A 19,446-nucleotide genomic window follows, 5' to 3' on the forward strand; every position below is an offset into this window, starting at 1 on the left:
TGCTGGAGAGTAAGGGCAGGGGGCAACTTATGCAATAAGCAACTTCTTGCCTGGCAATCTTCAGTTGTGCTTTTCAAAACAAACAGGCCTTAGTACAAACTCTAAATCCACATTCAGGGAAGCCATTTCACATTTTTGAGGCCCTGTTTCCACATCTGTGAAATAGAGATACCATTACTTTCCTTGTAAAATTGTTTTAATGGAATTAAGAATAATGACACTATTTACCTTACAGGCTGGTTGACTTTGTACTACGTACTACATGAAGCACCTGACACGATCATAATGAGATGGATACCCTTATCACCCCTATTTTATTTATTTATTTTTGGCTGCATTGGGTCTTCGTTGCTGTGTGCGAGCTTTCTCTAGTTGCGGCGAGCGGGGGCTACTCTTTGTTGCCATGCGCGGGCTTTTCATTGCAGTGACTTCTCTTGTTGCGGAGCACAGGCTCTAGGTGCACGGGTTTCAGTAGCTGTGGCTCGCAGGCTCAGCAGTTGCAGCGCACGAGCTCTAGAACGCAGGCTCTGTAGTTGTGGTGCAAGGGCTTAGTTGCTCCGCGGCATGTGGGATCCTCCAGACCAGGGCTCGAACCCGTGTCCCCTGCATTGGCAGGAGGATTCTTAACCACTGCACCACCAGGGAAGCCCACCCCTATTTTATAGATGAGGAACTAAGACTCAGAAAAGTTGGGCAACTTGCCCAAGATCACATAGCTGGCAAGTAGTGATGCCAGGACATAAACCTAGACAGTCTGATCTCAGGAACTGCACAACATAAGAAGTGCTTATACTTGTTCCTTTTTAAAAGTGGCATAAAAGAGCAGAGTAAATTGTAGCCCATACTTTCAGTAATAAAGTTTACTGGGGAAGAGTTTTAACATTCTTTTTTCTAATTATCTATAGATTTCATTAATATGTGTGATATGAGTCCTACATTACCTAGGAAAATTCAGAGGCGCATATATTATTATATTATAAGCAGTCCCCTCAGACAGAACTCTAAATACATTCATGGGAAAACTGTCTTGGAGCTCATATTATAACCTACAGCATCACAGAATTTCATTTCCTTGTATGAAAGTTAAGATTTTAAACAGTTTTTGGTTTTTAAAATTCCTTCTATCTTCATAAAAATGCTTTAGCTATCAGTAGCTGATTGTTAATTTATGAATATATTTACTCATAAAAGTTTATAGAGATTACCTTCAATGCTTCTAAGGACAAAAATCCAAAGTGTGAAAGGAAAAGGCGTGCTGTTTGGAATTCCTGGGCAGGAGGTGGGGGCTTACAATCTGTAATCGGATCAGGAAAACTTCTCTTCTGCAATTCCTCCTCACTTTGTTGTTCAAGGTGTATTTCATAAGCAATCTGCTGGGCCATGCCATTCCTTAATTTTTCATGTCTCTCTTCTAACTGAAATAAACCAAACATTTCATTTTTTTGGAATTATCATAAAAGTAATAGAATTAATCTTAAGTTTTAAATGAAAATAAAGGTACAAGCAACAAAATAAATGAAGACAATTTTCAGTGATCAACACTGAGTTTCAATTCAGTACAACCAAGAGCATACAATCAAGCAAATACGTTACAAGGTTAAAACAAATACCCGAAACATGTCCCTACAGCCTCGAAAACTGCTCCTTCATCTCCTCGCTGTAAGTGAAACCACTCTGTCTCTGCTTCCCTTCACAGTGGCAAGACAGGGGGCAGAGCTGCTGCTCTCTGCCAGATACCTGTCCATCTTCATCCTGCAGTGATCCCCTCATGTTCTGAAGTCCACAACCATATGCATTAGTTGCTATACTCTTGGAGTTATCTCTGCTTCCCTTCTGATCCATCCTATTTAAAATTCCATCCTCTGTGGCGAACAGCCTGGCTTATATTCCTACAATCTCCTCAACCTTCACAACTCTGGCCATCCATGACACACTTTGTACCTCAGATGCGCTGTACTTTCAAGAGCTACAATCCTGAAATTCCTTTCCTACAGCTCACCCATACCCCTACTCCCCCTTTACTATCACTGAGAGGCAAACAACCCCTCCCCATATTTCCCCAAGCCATTAGCATCCTTCTGGCTTCATCTACCTCCCAACCAAAACTAAATCCCCAAATGTGACATCTTAATACCCTCTTCTAAGCATATAACACGGCTATGTTGTTCCTTATTCTTCCTTATTCACCCAGCCAATCTCCACACCATTCAAATTTTTTACTTATGCCTCTGGATACCAAGGACTTTTGAAGAAAGTCAGCAGAGTGCATTAAGTAACTTCACTACAGATGATGCTACTTAAACCTAGCTGGGCTGCCTGGAAATTTTAAGAATCATCTTTGTTCCCCTATTTCATTGCTAAGAACTAAGATTAAAATTTACATAAGCTGCTTCAATTTTCCTCCTTTCCACCTCTAAATGTCTCTGAACCTTCACTGACCCTCTGCTCTCCTGTCTTACCAGAAGTGTCCCTTTTCTAGACTCAATCACAGACTCTTGACCCTACTGCCTCCAGGGCTTTACTCTGTTACTTATCACTTCCCCAGCCCACCTTACAGTGTTAGCAGGTGCAGACCCTTTTCCACTGGCTCCTTCCACCTCTAATTCTTCTTAAATTAAAAAAAAGAAAGAAAAAGAAAAACTAGCCTTGCCTTTCCTTAGCTAAGGCTATTTCCTCACATTATTTTTCACTCTGTACCCTTCCCTTTACTGCTAACAGTAACAGTGTAGTTTATATTCACTGCCTTTTCTTTCCTCTTTAACCATTCATTCCCCAGACCCTTACACTTTAATACTCCTTTGAACTTGCTCTCAAAGGTCACCAACATTTCATGACAAAATCCAGGGGCCTCTTCTTAGTGCTCCTTCTCCTTGATCTCTCTAGCATTTGAAACTGCAGGCAGCCTCCACTCCTACCCTATATTCTCTCATGCCCTGACATACCTGCCTTCCATTTCTTAAAATTCTTCTCTCTTGACCTAAGCGACCAATTACTTAATCTAGTTAAGTATCTAAATTAATATAAAACCAAATAAATTTTTCCCATTTTCCCAAACCTGTCCTCTTCCTAATGTCTACATTTCTATAAATGGCACTGTTATCTTTGTCACTCAAGCCTGAAATCTAAAGTTCTTCGGCTCTTTTCCTTCCCTCGTCAATCCAAGACTGTCTGGATCTACCTCTACAAGACATGCCATATATTTAAACTTCCACTATCAATGAGGTAGTCCTTCCCATCCCCTGCCTAGATTGTCATAACTGTCTCTGAATTGGGCTCCCTTCTCCAAATATCCTCCACTAGGGTCTGATCATATCAGAACACTATTGAAACCACAGACCAGCCCAGGCAGCCCAGTGCCACCCCTCTATAAGATATGTCCAGTTCCTTTCAATCAGCCACAATCTATATTTGTCTTACTACATGGTAACCTCCTGGATGACAAATACCCAGGTCATCTTATCAATCACCTCCAGGAATACCAAAGAAAGGCAGTGTCTTGACCACAGAAGCTGTTGAAGAATGTTAATAGTCATTCTCTTAACAACAGCTGATAATAATTTATCTTACTTCTTCAGTGACGATTTCATGCAAATCTGGAATGCTCAGATCTGCTTTCACAAAAGGAATCTTGTCCACCTCTTCAGGAAATGGTCGATGTTTCACAGTATATTTAAATCCAACATCATTTTTAGGAACTGGACGAGGTTCAGGCACAAAAAGCTGTTAAAATAAAACAAATAACATTATGTTTATTACATTTGGGTGCCATCTGAAATGACATGTATTTCCTTGGTCTCTTAGATGCCTGTGTTTCTCTAGGATTGCATAACACAGAAATTCAGTAAGAATCTGCAAATACTACTGCTAATGGTAAAGGTACCAATGTACTCTATTTTATTTTTATAAAAATGTTCATCAACTTATGACAGATTTTTGCGACTGATAAATGGGTTACGGACCTCCACGGCACCAGGCCTGAATCTTCCATATTCAGTGGTAAGCCAATAGGTAAGCCATTTCAGAGCTTAAGGCTCGAACTTCCTTCTTCCCTAAGGGCTCTCAAATCATTCCATACAATAAGGTACAAGTTTACATCCACTGGGCATCTCTAGACAGTGAGTTCAATAATTAGAACCTTAGCATGGCTTAATTGAAAAGATATGGCACCGAATCTAGGTCTTCATGGCGCCAAATCCCTGCTTTAATATATATTAGCTGTGACTTCCGTTTTCACACCTGAAAAATGGAAATGATCCACCACAAGACTGTCATAAGCATTAAACAAAAAAATATATGGCACATATTAAACTATCAATCAGTTTTAGTGCCTTTCCTGATCTCCTTCTTCCTCAGTCTTTAATGGCATTCAGTGGCTTATATAGTGCTGCTGACAGAGTGTGATTGGCGTGACGCCACCAGGAGCAAATAGGGGTGTGCTCCTCACAGCAAACACATCTCATCTAACAGAGACATCTGGAATGTTCAATTGTTTTAGGCATTTGCTCCAATTTTGTGAGCGTCTCTCTTAAATGCTGGTAAAATTTTATTAAGTTATGTTTTAAAGAATTTTTAGTAACATAAGTAAAAGCTTACAGTGTGATAAGTGAAAAGAGCAGTATACAAAAATGACTAAAATTCTATTTAAGTGTTATGTACAGAAAGGAACAAAAAGATCGGAAGGAAATCCACTAAAATATTAACAGTGGCTATCTACTTCTGGAGAGTAAGAGTACAGGTGATTTAAAATTTCTTCTTTATTATCTGAATTTTCCAACTTTCTCCCGTGAGCAAATTTTATTCACATAATTACAACTGTTATAAAGAAAATAAACTGTGCCACTGCAAAGAAAGATTTCATTAAATTATACAGCACATTAAAAAATTATAGAGCTGTTGCCAGAGACATCAAGGCTCTGGCAAAATTTTTTTCATAATGGCATGTACCTAAATTTTATTATATTAAATACTGCATGAAAAAAATTTGGGCCACTGTTCAGAACAGTAGTTCTTAATCATAAGTGGATGTCAGGGTCACCCGGAAAGCTTTCTGAAAATACACCTGGCCTTGAAGACGTCTTTAAAGAGTATTTCAGTGGACCTGGAATTCTAGGCTGCTAAGATGATTCTGATGTGAACTCACTGACTGAGAATCTGGCTAGGGTCAAAAATATTTATCTGTGATTTTTGTTGTAATATTATTTAACCTTTAAATCACAACACACACAAACACGTGCACACACACACTCACTCCTAGTCACTTCCCTGTAACTTCTGATGGATACCTTCTGATTTGCTTTTGCTCCTCTGGGTAAAAGGCAAAGTTGTTGTGCCCAAGCAAGTCTTCCAGACATTCCCCGGACCAGCACAGTGACAGAGGGGAAAAAATCATCTAGAATAAAATGTTGGTGGAAAAGTTTTTATTTCTGACAACATATAAAATACACCTATTGTCAATTTTAGAGCCTCTAATAATCAAAGCCCTAGCACAGTGCTTCCCTAACTTATATCCTTTGTGAACCATCTCTGTGGATTCTGCCATATTCAAGTACCGTTATTACTGTTTAAATTTAAACTTAAAATTTTTGAAGGAAATGATATATTTCTACCTTAAAAGGAAAACCATGAATTTTGGTGTGCTAATTATATATTTTTAAAACACATGTTTAAAAATACATAAAATAATGTTCACCGATGTATCAACCAACATCATCTCACATACCTCCAGCAATAAACATACTCATTTTTGGGTAACACTATCCTAGCAAATACTCTTAACTTTCAGTGTTGGGAATGACCTAAGTGCAGAAGACAGGCTGGGTGCCTGCGGTGCTGATGTTACATTCACCCATGCCTTTGTGCACCACGGCCCACCACAGGCAGGCACTGTTTCATCCCAACACAAGTTCAGGGGCAGGAAGAAGGGAGGTAAAGAACTCAGGATGGACTTCCTGAGTACCCAGATCCTTCTTCCTATTCCCTTCTTTTGTCTCTGGTGTAGGAGTCAAACTTGTTCAAACTTCTCTCTCTTACTTCTGTTATTAACTATTACAATGAACCATTAAAATATCCTGTACTTCTATAAAATCCCAATTGTTTATATTTTTGGTAGACTTCTAATGCAATGAAATTGCTTAGAATGAGAGTAATAGAAACCTAAAAAATCTGGAAAAGGGTTGACATTTACCCCTCAGGCCAGGAAACCTGGAGAGGATACTGGGATTTTATAGACTCTTTAGCAGGTGGCTTGGGAGTGGGAAACTGGAGGAATCACGAATAATTGGCACAAACCAGGGAAGAAAGTCAAGCAACACCCAGGTCTGAGGTAGAGAAGGATGAGGTGCCTTAAGAAGGAAAGACTTGGGACCAGTGCTTCTGGAGTTGGGCAACGATTAAAGGCTCCATCCACTTCATATTAAAGTCATTGTATCTTACCACAAGAGGAAGGAAACCTGTGATGGTATTCACTTGTCCCTGAACTACTGGGAAACGTCTCATTTCATTTTATGGATTTATGAGATCCTACCTATATATACTCAACAGAATTTGCATGGGACTCTAAGATCCTTTTCACATTTGCAAAAGTAAGAAGGTAAGTGTTTAATCACTGAGGAAATCCTATCACTGTGGGGCAACAATAACAAAGAGACAGTATGAGGTTCAGAAAATTTGGACTCTAGTCCTGGTCATACCATACACTTCTCAAGTAACCCTGGACAAGTCACATATCCTCTCTGAGCCTCAGTTCCTTAACCTGTAAATGAGGGAATTGCCCGCTAGGTGATTCCCTGTATGCCCAACGATTCTGTAACCTTCACTTTCCTTTACCTTCCCAGCAATAAGGGTCTCTCTAAGAACATGCTTCCTTTACATACTGGCTGATTCCAATTACCATCAGAAAAAAATGTACTTTGAGTAGTCTGCGTTGCAGTGGTAATCACACACCTTGAGATGGTTTATAATTGGGGGAAAGAGGGGAAGAAAACAGTGCATGTTTTGTCAATGGAAAATCACTGAAGAATTTTCAGGAGGGCACTGGCATGGTCAGATCTGCATTTGAGGATGAATGCAATGGTGGCAGCAAGTAGGATGGAGGTAACGGTAACAAATTTTGGAACTGGAAGGAGGAAGAATCAGATCAGGTAGGAAGCAACTGCAATAATCCAGGTAAGAAATAATAAAGTCCTGCATTTGGCTGTACTGGGAGGAATGCAGAGAAAAGAAGATTGCAAAGTCACTAGGGGGGTAGAAACTTGGAAACCAACTACATAAGGGAGTAACAGGAAGGAGCAGGCAAAGATGACTCCTTCAATTTCCAGCCTGTTTGGGTGGCACCAATAACTGAAAAAGAACAATGTGGAGTGAAGGGCGGGAAAGGAGAGGGGCAGGGTCCAAAGTTCAAGAAGGACGGAAGAGTAATAATGATATTTATACACAGTAAACAACAGAAATATCCCACTAAAGTAAACTTTTTATAAAATTATGGAGCTCTTTTCTAATAGATATAAAGAGCCTCTAAAAGATTCTATTTAATATGTATAGTGTATTTTCTGACCCTCTATTTTTTAGTTGCTATTATCTCATCAGCTAGGCTTTCTGACAAATGCAAAATTACTTAGAATTTGCAGTCTTTCCTTCCCCGATCCTGGAAACAGCTTGCTAATACTGATGAACATGTTGATTTAGCAGTGGAAAAAGCCCAAAGTGCTGAAACTTACTCTGTTCATTTCCAAGAGGTTGCTCCAGCATTGCCAGGATGACACTGTTATCCAAGACAAAGTACCGGAAACTATGCTTGTTTATGGTTGGCAGTCTGGAGTATTTAATCAAAGTGGTCTCATTCACCAGACTACAAGGAGAGGCAGGACCACTGGGTGAAGGAAATGCGCCAAGCAACTGCATAATACTACGGAGAATGCAAAAGATAACAGTTAATCCCCAAAGGGAAATCTTAAGTTCACCTCATGCATCAATCTGTCCTTCTGTTCTTTTGGATTTATTGGACCACAGCCACGTTTCCTCTTTGAGAGTCAGATTTACTCCCTGTGGCGGATGCTGTGGTGTACTGTCCAGATTTCCCTCTCCAAGACTGAAAGACCCAGTCCCCCAGATGCAGGGAGATGGTGGCCATCGCTTTCAGCTGAGTCCTGGAGAGGCCAATGAGAACCACTTCACTCAAGATCACAGCTTCCTCCTGGGACAGTTCTCGTCCAATGAACTGTTAATGCAGGGGTATAAAGTCCCAGCCCCCTGGCCCCAACATGAGAGAATCCTGAAGGGCCAGGCCAGCTCCAGAGCTCTTTGTTGCAAATGCATCACAGTTTGTCTTCCCTCTGCTCAATCCTACTTCCTTCGTTCCCTCATAAGGGTTGATCCTGAGAGCACTTTCCAATAAACTTCCTGCAAGCAAATTTCTCTCTCTCGAAGTCTGCTACCCAGGGAACCTGACTAATCATACTTCCAAATCATGAAGCTCCTAAAGATATATTTTAAAAAATGTGTGTGCTCCAGGTTTCAGAATAATGCTAAAGCATTCTAGACCTAGAAAAGGATCCAAAGATCAGCCAAGCCCCCTCAATTTTTCAGACGGGGAAACCCAGGCTCAGAAGAGATAAGTGATCATCAAGAGACCAGAAACCAGGGCCTACTGCCTTCTCACTGTGTGGCCATGAATAGATAACATCATTTTACAGATAAGGAACTTGATGCACTAGTAGTTACATCTCACAGAACCACTGTAATGATTAAATTAGAATATATAAGAAAAAATGCTTTATAAACTGGAATTCAACTGATCAAGTCTTACCATTCTGAAATGTTTATATCCACAGAGATTTCTGCATACCTTCAATGCATAATAGTAATAACTTACATATACCACTTACCATGTGCCAGGCACTGGGTCTAAGTACTTTACACATTTTATTTAGTTATCATAACAACCCTATGAGATAGGTATCATTATTATTACCATTTTATAATTAAGAAACTGAAACACAGAAAGAATCTTGTTAAGAAAACTTAAAGATTTTATCTTGTGGTCCTAATATCACCTGATCCTTCATATGTAACTCATTTGAAAATTAGTATTCCCCAACACCATTGCAATCCTCTCCCTTTCTCTTTCATTCTAATGCTTGAACCCAAATCTCTCTGATAATAGAAGGCAACACTGCTCAACAGATAATTTCCTTCCATTTCCTCTCCTCCTAGGAGGAGGACTATCTAAGAATTTCAAGGACCAGGAGAATTTCATGATGAGTTCAGACCTAAGGATTTATGGAAAACCAAGAGACGAGTAATGGGAAAATGTGGGTTTTCTAATATGGGACACAGATGGTTGTCACAAAGCATATGGACCATGTGAGCTTATGTTCCATGCAAGATTCTAAGACATTATCAAATAGGTTGCTGGCAAGGGTACAGGTCACACCAGCCTAACCACATTTTCTCTTCTTGATGATTACTAGACTGGAAAGGCAGAGAAATATCTCTGAAATCAAGACATGCAAGTATTTGGCAGTGTATCATTATAAACTTATAGACAAGATTTAAAAACCTCTGTGAACCTGAAGGGAAACCTCTTATCATGTGCTTTGTGAGTCGTTCTCTGTTCAATATATATATATATTTTTTAAAGAACTAACCATTTATTTATTTTTTTGGCCACGCCGTGTGGCACGCAGGATCTTCCCCGACCGACCAGGGATAGAACCTGTGCCCCCTGCAATGGAAGCGGAGTCTTAACCACTGGACCACCAGGGAAGTCCCTGTTCAATATTTTTCTCAGTATCTATGATTAGGACACACAGGGCAGGCTCATTAAATCTGCAGTTGGGGACTTTCCTGGTGGCACAGTGGCTAAGAATCCGCCTACCAATGCAGGGGACACGGGTTCGAGCCCTGGTCCAGGAAGATCCTACATGCCGCAGAGCAATTAAACCCGTGCACCACAACTACGGAGCCTGCGCTCTAGAGCCGCGAGCCACAACTACTGAGCCCGTTCGCCTAGAGCCCGTGCTCTGCAACAAGAGAAGCCACCGCAATGAGAAGCCTGCGCACCACAACGAAGAGTAGCCCCCGCTCGCTGCAACTAAAAGAAAGCCCGCACACAGCAACAAAGACCGAACACAGCCAAAAATAAATAATAAATAAATAAATAAATTTTAAAATAATAAATAAATAAAATAAATCTGCAGTTGACCAAAAGTTGAGCTGCAGAGTTAATATATCAGAGTAAGAGCTGGGATCCAAAAGAATCTTAAAAGATTAATAATAATGAGGTAAATCTTACATAAAGAAATTTCAAGTTTAAATGTAAAACTCTGTACATTACATATTACATCCAAATACCCCCCAAAAAATAAGTATAGGATGAGAAAGACAAAAGGTAAATGCGTTAAAAAAAGCCTCTTAGATTTTAGTTGACTTAGTACAAATCACCAGGTTCTCAAAAACCCAATGCAGTCTCTAAGTACACTTTAATGAAAATATAATATTCTACAATTTAAAGGTCACTGACCTTTAAAGAGGTACACAGCCAAACCTGCGCCATTGAAAGGAAAAAGATGAGGATGATAAAGGCACTCTAAATCCCTGTCATATGAGAAACAGTTGAAGGTACTGGCAGAAACGAATCAGAAAGAACATGAGCATTGTCTTCGGATATCACCACTCCTCGGAAAAAAGGGTTTCATTATTAAAAGTCTGAATCAGAACCAATGGGTAGAAGTTAAAGTGGGAGAGATTTCAGCTCAGTGTAAACTTCAAGGTTTTAACAATTAAAATGAAATGGGCAAACTTGGGGGTTAAAGTATCCCAAAATTAGAGGCTAAATAACTTGCTAAATAAGTCTTAAAGGTGACTAAGCAGAGGGGCCGCTGAAATGTCTTCCAAGAGTCCTAATGTATATTATACAACAAGGGGAAAAACACCAACCAGCTGATCTGCATTCCGTAACTATCTCGTGTGTGCTCAGCACTGTGAGGGGTGTGAAGAGGGAAATGTGGCCTTTACCCAGGTTGGGGAGGTAACACTAGCATGTTATCAAATATAACCAGGTGTGATCATGATGCTGTAGAATTCATGCAGTGTGGTAAGGTCAGACTAATTGAGCACAGAGGTGTGGAAAAGAAGCAGAATGACCAAAGAAGGTCCATGGAAGTAGTGGATATGATGTGAGCACCGAACAATGGAGGATGTGGCCAAGAGGAGAAGAGGGAAGTCCTGAAACCCAGGGGAAGTATACAGACAGGTATGAACATGTGCACTTCACGGCCACAAGTGGCCTGCCAGCTGTAGCAGAAGGGATGTGCTGGGAAAGATCAGACAGTTTGAGTGGGGGACTCAAGGAGGGCCTTGAAAACGAGAACAAAAATTTCACACCATATGGCAGTAAACAGCAATCTATTCAGTTTTCAATCACTCAAGCAGCAGAATAAGCACAGTACCTAAGATGATGAGTTCAGCAACAGGATGCAAAATGAAAAGTGTGAGAGACTGAAAACAGGGAAATCAGGCAAGAAGTGATAAGGGCCTGGACTGGGAATGCTATCTGAGGTCAGAGCAAATGGAGGAAATACTTTCAAAAGTAAAGTCTATTGGACTCAGTCACTGGCTTCATATGGGGAATAATAGATAAAGCAGAGATAAATCAGAAAATGAGTCAAAGTTTTGTGTTTGCATAACTGGAAAACAGCAATGATACTGACATAAAGCTGTAATTGTGAGGGAACAGAGAAAACGTGATTTGGATATGTTTCATGATGACTCTTCAGGGCCCTCTTCAAGACTTAAAACTGAAGATGCCTTTTGTAGAGCTGCCAGCAGAGATAAGACAGATGAGCCACCTGGATAACTGCTGGCTAGTCCTGGAAGCATCCCAGGACTCTCTACTTATTCCGAGCTCATATCCAATCCTCACTGCCAATCATATTCTCAATGGAATGTCCCATCCAGCCTAGGATGGAGCAAACTTATTTTTATATAATGCAGAGTCCCAGTGAGAAATGTCCTTCCCCCTTTCTCCATATTCCTTACTCTTCAAGGTACACACATCAAGTCTTAGTTTTTTAATAATGCTTTTAAGTCCGCCCCAGCCCACACATGGTCTTCTCTCTGGAATTTTATTATTTCTAGTACTCAATCGCGTTTTTCTAATTTTCTAGTTATTAGCCAAACCTCCACAAAGTCAATGAAAGCCCATCATTAGCATAGTGAGCAGGACTGAACTAAAGCAAGTGCGCTTCTAAAACTTTACTGAATGACCTAAGCCTGTGAGGAACTGAAATAAACCCAACTTTATTGTGCACACTTTACTGTGAAGCTTTCAACGGGTCACAGAACTCAGAAAAGATTCTGGGATCTTGGTAAGGGCTGATTTACATACAAATCTACAAGCTGTCTTACCTACCACTTTACCAAGAAGACCAAGATGAGCCAACCCAGACTGACTTGACATTCCTCCTTCCTGTTTTTATGTTGTTCTGGGGTCTCATCCACATTTACCCTTTCATAAGCCTCATCTTTCCATCTGTACCAATTCCACCTAATCTTCTCCACCTACCTCTTCCTTTCAGTTGATAAACTGCCTTTCTTCCCTCTTTCTACTCTGCTCACTAACTGGCCAAACACACTCTTTCAATTCTCTAATACTTTTTCAAGATACCAACCTGTCTCTGTCCCTTCACTACCAAACTGCTCGACACAGGAGTCTTCTCTTGCTGCCTAACCACCCTGCAACCTGACTTACAGCTCAAACTTTATCCATTCTCTAAGAGTCAGGTCAATGTCATTTTCCTTAGGAATCTTATTTTGATTTCCCCGAATCTGCAAGTATTCATTTCCTCCTTCCAACACCCCGGCATTTCATTTGTACCTCTTCTCTTGGAGCATTTAATCTAACTAGCATTATAGATATTTGTGTTCACATCTTATCTTCCCTACTGGACAAGAAGCTCTTTGAGGGTGATAACTGAATCTGATTTATCTTTACAATCCTATTACCAGTTCATAGGAGGAAGTTTATAAATCTTGCTGAATGAACCTATAACATGTAATATAAATGGTATAGCAGAGAATACAAACCACTGAGCTGGCAAGTAGGAGACCTAATGGTGTGACCACGGACATACCCTGTCTCTGGACTCAGCCATCAAAGTGAGGGGGTGGGTAAGGCTCTCCAAGATCCTTTCCAGCTCTAAAATGATATGACTTGAATTAACTGACAACCAGTATAGAAGAACAAGGACCCAAAGTCTCAGCCCCAAGTTCCTGGTTTCCTTTGGTCCAAAAAACAAGACATTTTCTTTTCCATTTTATTTCTGGAGAAAAAGTATCCTAAACGGGGTTGTGTCACTTAATGCTGAACAACTGGGGAGGAGATGAAACAACACAGGATCACATCTAATCCCATCTAACTCTTAGGCATAATCCCTGTGCAGTCACTTTCATACCATGTTAGGGTGGCTTCAGCAGCATCCTTTACCCTCATAGATGCAGGGTTTGGCTCCTTATCTCCTTTGTACTTGACCTCTTGCTCACTGTTCTTGGACTTGCTTCCTGAAATACCCAGTTCCACAATCTCCAGCACTTCCTTAAGACAGTCCTAGAAAAAGGAAAAGCAGATTAGCTTTTGTAATACACCTATCTTATGAGACGACAAGGAAATACATGAAAGTGTCAATATGGGTGTGTTTTGGTGGTGGGACTCTAATTTCTCATTTTCTTGAATAGGTATATATTAACTTCATAATAATTTATTAAAATAAACTTGTCCCCCCCCAATTTCTCTTTAAAACACTAAATTTGAGTGTAAAGAGATTTAGATAATAAGTAATGATAAATTCAATTCAATTTTATGAGTCACAATTCTTGTAAAATTACCATGGACTGTAAATCGTGAAAGGCCGAGTGAAAGAGATGTAACAGTAATTCAGTTAAACCTAGATGGTGTAAAACATGTTACATTATCCAAAGGGAAGCTCATAGGTTATTGACATTTTAAAGCAATTTCTGGTATGATAACTTTACAAGTCATCATGAAAATGACTAAGAATTAATCAACAGTATTATTTTTTAAAAACTATATAAAGCTCTCTATAATTTTCCAATAAACCTGTTATCTCTTCTTTTATTTACACTGTGAATTCTTTATAACTGTCTGCCTTCCCATAAGAAAAGTATTACATGGAACAATGGTAGAGAAAGCAGCCTAGATATCTGTGTCTACTTGAAAAGAAAGACACGTGTGTGAAATGAAATTTTTAGATACAAGCAACCTTTATGAACAAGCAGTGCTCTAGGTTTGCAGCCTGGCTATCACCTGCCCTTCTTGGTTTGATGACAGGTGACCAAAGTACCTTGGCCATCTCTTGACAGTTCACAGATAAATTATTCAAAGCCCCATCTTTGAAAAGAACTTCTCTATGGGTTAATTTGCAACCAAATACAGCGGACCCTTGAACAACACGGGGGTTAGAGGCGTTGACCCTCAGTTCAGTCGAAACTCCACATGTATAGTCAGCCATCCATATATGCGGTTCCTCCTTACCCGCAGTTCCACATTCACGGGTTCAACCAATCAGGAATCATGTAATAGTGTAGTATTTACTATTTTTAAAAATTTGCATATAAGTGGACCCACACAGTTCAACCTCATATTGTTCAAGGGTCAACTATATAAGTACGATGACAGTTTTTGAATTATGCTCACTAGGACAAGTGTTCTCCTGAAATATAAAAAGTATATTCAGTTTAAAGTATGCAATGTTGTATTTACATTTAGATATTCTCTTTCAAAAGACATTTTCCCAACATACATTTTTGTTTCTATTTACTGGCTTAAGATCTAGTAGACTAACCTTTTCATCAAGCATATCAGGGTGCTCTGTCAGCCAGACACAGAGACACTGAAAAGCTGCCACGATCATGGAGTGAAGATCCCGGGAGTGAAGAGGAGCTGGCCGACTACACTGGTACACAATGTAGCTGCACACGGAACTGATGGCTCGCTTCCGGTCACCTGAGTCAACCATCACCTTCACCTGAGCGTATTCGTACGGTGAACACAGTTAGCCAGGAACCACTGTACCAATGTCAAAGCCTCAATACTGAGGCCCAGCCTTTCTGAGAATATGACACACCACAGGAAGCCTTGCTTTTTAAAGTATTATTTATATAGAAGAACATAACATTTCAGATGTATTATCATATACTACTCTATAAAAACAGAGGGCATTTTTCAAACCCTAAAACAGTATTTCACTTTAGCATACTTTTTCATGCTCTAAAACCTAAACTCCTGGGGTGCAGCTACTCATCACTGCCACAAATCACAAGAATAGCTGGCAATGGAACATGTGTACATTTTTTAAGCCCCCTAACCCAACCCCACAGCAATGCTCTATGGGCTACAAAGTTCTGTGCAGCTGCCCAGAGGTATAATTAACATATAGTAAACTACACATATTTAAAGTGTAAAATTTGATAAATTTTAGCCTAAGTATACACCTGTGAACTATCACAACAATCAAGACGGTGGATATATTCATCACCCCTCAAAATCTCATGCACCTTTGTAATCCTACCTCTCACTCCTTTCTGCCCCCTCCCTAGGTTACTGCTGATTTGCTGTCACTATAGGTTAACTTGCATTTTCTAGAGTTCTATATAAATAAAATCATAGAGTACTGCACTATTTGGTGGGGGTCGGGGAGAGTCTGGCTTCTTTTACTCAGCACAATTATTTTGACATTCATCCACATTTTTGTGTGTATCAGTTGTTCATTCCTTTTTATTGCTGAGTAGTATTCCATTATATGTATTATACCACAATTAATTTATAGTCACCTGTTGCATTTGGATTGTTTCCAGCTTCTGAATATTACAAATAAAGCTGCTATAAACATTCATGTACAAGTCTTTGTACATGTATATGCTCTTTTATTTTCTAGGAGTGGACTGATTGAATCATATGATAGATGCATGTTTATTTTTTTAAGGACCTGCCAAGCTGTTTTCTAAAATGGTTGCACCATTTAACATTCCCTTCAACAGTATATGAGAGCTCCAATTCTTCTATATCAACACCAAACATTTGGTATGGTCAGTCTTTTAAATTTTAACCATCCTAAAAGGTATGGAGTGGTATCTCACTGTGATTTTAATTACATTTCCCTAGTAAGTAATGATAATGAGCATCTTTTCATGTGCTTATTTGCCATCAGTATATCTTCTTTGGTAAAATATTTGTCCAATCTTTTGCCCATTTTAAAATTGGGTTGTTTGTTGTATTATTGAGGGCTTTTGCTGTCATTGTTATACTGTCTTTTTAAAAGATTGTATTAAAGGTCTTTACAAAGCAACATCCAGACTCCAGATCCAGGTGCCAAGAAGACCATGTTATGCAGTGGGGACTGGCTCGAGCATGGCAGGTAGCTCTGGCTTCCTATCCTTCTGTCCCAAGATGGAAATGGTGGATAATATCTCATCCTTAGAGTCCACAATGTTCATGTGGTCAGAAAGGGGCTTCTTAGGGCCAGTCTTACCACTTGGATCCCAGGACAAGATGATCTTCACTCTGATGCCCAGCACAACACTGACACACAGGGGTATCAATATAGTAGTTAACGGGGTCCCCACTGTGGATCATCACACCATCCAGAAACTTCATGGATTCAGCCCTCTGTTCTTGGAGTTTCCCTGACATCCATGACCCTGTAGCCCTTGGCCCCCCTCTCCATGATGAACTGCAGCACCCCACAGCAGGCTCTCTGCAGAGCAAGCCCTCCTAGCAGTTTGTAATGCAGAGATTCTGTCTGGGCAATGGCACACAGACCTCGTGTGGCCACCTCTTCAGCACAAAGCTCTACATAGCCCTCAGGGAATCCACACTTCTTCTGAACTACATCAGTCAATTCCTGGATTCTTCTCACCAAGAACATTCTGCTCCTGAAGGCCAAGGTAATGATTTCTGTCCTGGTTGGTATAATTCAGACCTCAATTCCAGAGCAGTCATCTTCAGCCAGCCTCTGAGTGAGGAACTCATTCAGTTTAATTCTAAAAAAGCCATCAGCAACAAATGTCCTGTTCTTGGAAATTTTCACCACCATATTACTACTGCACACACCAAAACGAAAGGCTATTACTGAGTTTTGAGAATTCTTTATATGATCTGGATACAGGTCCCTCACCACATACATACTCTGTAAAGATTTTCTCCCAATCTGTGACTTGTCAGCTCATTCTCTTAACAGTATTTTTTGAAGAATGGTAGTTTTTAATTTTAATAAAGTCCAATTTAATAGTTTGTTCCTCTATGGTGTAATATCTAAGAAATCTTTGTATAACCCAAATCTCTGTACAACCAATAAAGATTTTTCTCCCATTATTTCTTCTAGAAGTTTAGAGTTTAGGTTTTATATTTAGGTCTACAATCCATTATGAGGTAATTTTTGTACATAGTACAAAGTATGAATCAAAGTTCTTTTTTTTTTTTGGTATATGAATATCTGATTGTTCCAGCACCATTTGTTGAAAACACTATCCTTTCTCCTTTGAATTATCATGGCACCTTTGTCAAAAATCAGATGTCCATACATGCGTGGATCTATTTCTGGACTCCCTATATACTACGCTGTTGATCTAGTTGTCTAACCCCATACCAATACCAGACTGTTTTGATTACCATAGCTTTATACAGCAAGTCGTGAAATCACATAGTGTTAGCCCTTTATGGTTTGTTAGGGCCAGAGAGCACTCCATCTAGGACTAATTATTCCTTACCACTGCAAGTGTACTGAAGGTCACAGGCAACAGTACCTTGCTCTCAAAGACAGTGTGGTCCTGCATGTCTCACAAATGGCTATTCTTACCTTCTGCATCAATACTGCTCCTCACAAAACTATGGCCATTTCATCTATCCTTGAGAATCTCTGAGGTAAAGGTAAGCTCTAAGTGGTGGTGAGAACATCTCAGGTTTTATTGCCTATTTTGTCTCTCATAACTTAGGTAAGTCACACCCTCTGTTTACCTGTCCCCTCATCTGTAAAACGAGGGCTTAAATTTTATCTCAGACAATATCACCTTATGTGTGTACATCACCTTTGTGTTTACAAAGTGTTCTATATATTTCATTTCATTTCATCCTCACATCACCAGGTGTTATACAGAAGATAATCCTGCCCATTTTACAGATAAGAAAACATTTAGATGTTAGTGAAGATGTGGAGAAATTGGAACCCTCCTATATCACTGGCGGAAACGTAAAGTGATTCAGTCGCTGTGGACAACAGTTTGGCAGCTCCTCAAAAAGTTAAATATAGAATTACCATACGACCCAGCAATTCCACTCCTAGGTATATACCCAAAACAACTGAAAATTGGTATTCAAATAAACACATGTATGTCCATGTTCATAGCAGTACTATTCACAATAGCCAAAAGGTAGAAACAGCCCAAATGTGCAACAGAGGAACGGACAAATTGGTACATAAATATAATGGAATATCATTCAACCATAAAATGGAATGAAGTTGTGACAGACTCTACAACATAAATCAACCTCAAAAACATATTAGGTGAAGGAAGCCATACATAAAAGGTCATAGGTTGTATGATTTAATTTATAAGAAATATCCAAAATAGGTAAATCCATAGAGACAGAATGCAGATTGGTGGTTGTTAGGGATTACGGGAAACGGAGACCAGGAAACAACCACTTAATGGGTACAGGGTTCTTTTTGGGGTTATAAATAAAACTCTGTCTAGTTTTGGAACTAGATAGAGGTGGTGGTTGCACAACACGGTGAAAGTACTAACAGGCACTGAATTGTTCACTTTAAAAGGATAATTTTATGTTATGTGAATTTTACCTCAGTAAAAAAAAAAGAAAATACTTAGAGAAATGCAAATGGACACCCAGCTCTAAGGTTCCACAAAACTGAAAAAGAGCTATGAAAGAAATTTGAAAATATAGCCAATTTTCACTTATCTCTGATAATGGAAGATGGAAGAATCACAGGTAGTCCCAAATGGCATATTTTAGGATAAGCTTTTCTTTTGTTGCCAAATCTGCATTTGTTCATTGAAGTTAGATGATCTTATAATGGCACAAAATGTTGTTGAAAATTTAAGGGTATTATAAGCAAATACAAAATCAACAGGTATAAATCAACAGGTATTCTATTATTATGTACAAATGAATAGCAAGTATCGAAATGTTTCCAGTAATTTAACAGCAAAAAATATCATTCACACTCTTTGAACCTATTAAACAAAATACTAAAGATCATTTTGTAAAATCTCACTTGGAGGCTCATTTCTGCACACCTTGATATCAACTGCATTGAATATAACCAACACCGCAACACCCCAAGAAGGGGTCAGGAGGTACAGAAAAAAGAGCCATAGTCCAAGGCCGCTGGGCTAAAATAAAAGGATTGTCCTTCT

At 39.5% G+C, this 19,446-nt stretch overlaps 1 protein-coding gene and 1 pseudogene across 8 annotated transcripts in view; both read right to left on the reverse strand.

Moving 5' to 3' along the window:
- The window catches only part of RALGAPB (Ral GTPase activating protein non-catalytic subunit beta), a 105,605-nt gene that overhangs the window by 19,888 nt on the left and 66,271 nt on the right, over positions 1-19,446 (reverse strand). For all 7 annotated transcript variants that reach the window (XM_082430068.1, XM_082430064.1, XM_082430066.1 and 4 more), the window contains 6 exons: positions 14,859-15,041; positions 13,452-13,603; positions 7,716-7,903; positions 5,283-5,389; positions 3,568-3,720; positions 1,206-1,415 (listed from right to left, as the gene is read on the reverse strand). In XM_082430068.1, coding sequence (XP_082286194.1) covers positions 1,206-1,415; positions 3,568-3,720; positions 5,283-5,389; positions 7,716-7,903; positions 13,452-13,603; positions 14,859-15,041 — 993 coding nt within the window. The remainder of the gene's footprint in view (positions 1-1,205; positions 1,416-3,567; positions 3,721-5,282; positions 5,390-7,715; positions 7,904-13,451; positions 13,604-14,858; positions 15,042-19,446) is intronic.
- Positions 15,089-19,441, reverse strand: LOC309645319 (small ribosomal subunit protein uS3 pseudogene; annotated as a pseudogene). Its single transcript has one exon. The product of its transcript is annotated as a small ribosomal subunit protein uS3 pseudogene (transcript).

The sequence above is a fragment of the Balaenoptera physalus genome (assembly GCF_965194825.1).
Source record: "Balaenoptera physalus genome assembly, chromosome: 16".
NCBI classification, from domain to species: Eukaryota; Metazoa; Chordata; class Mammalia; order Artiodactyla; family Balaenopteridae; genus Balaenoptera; species Balaenoptera physalus.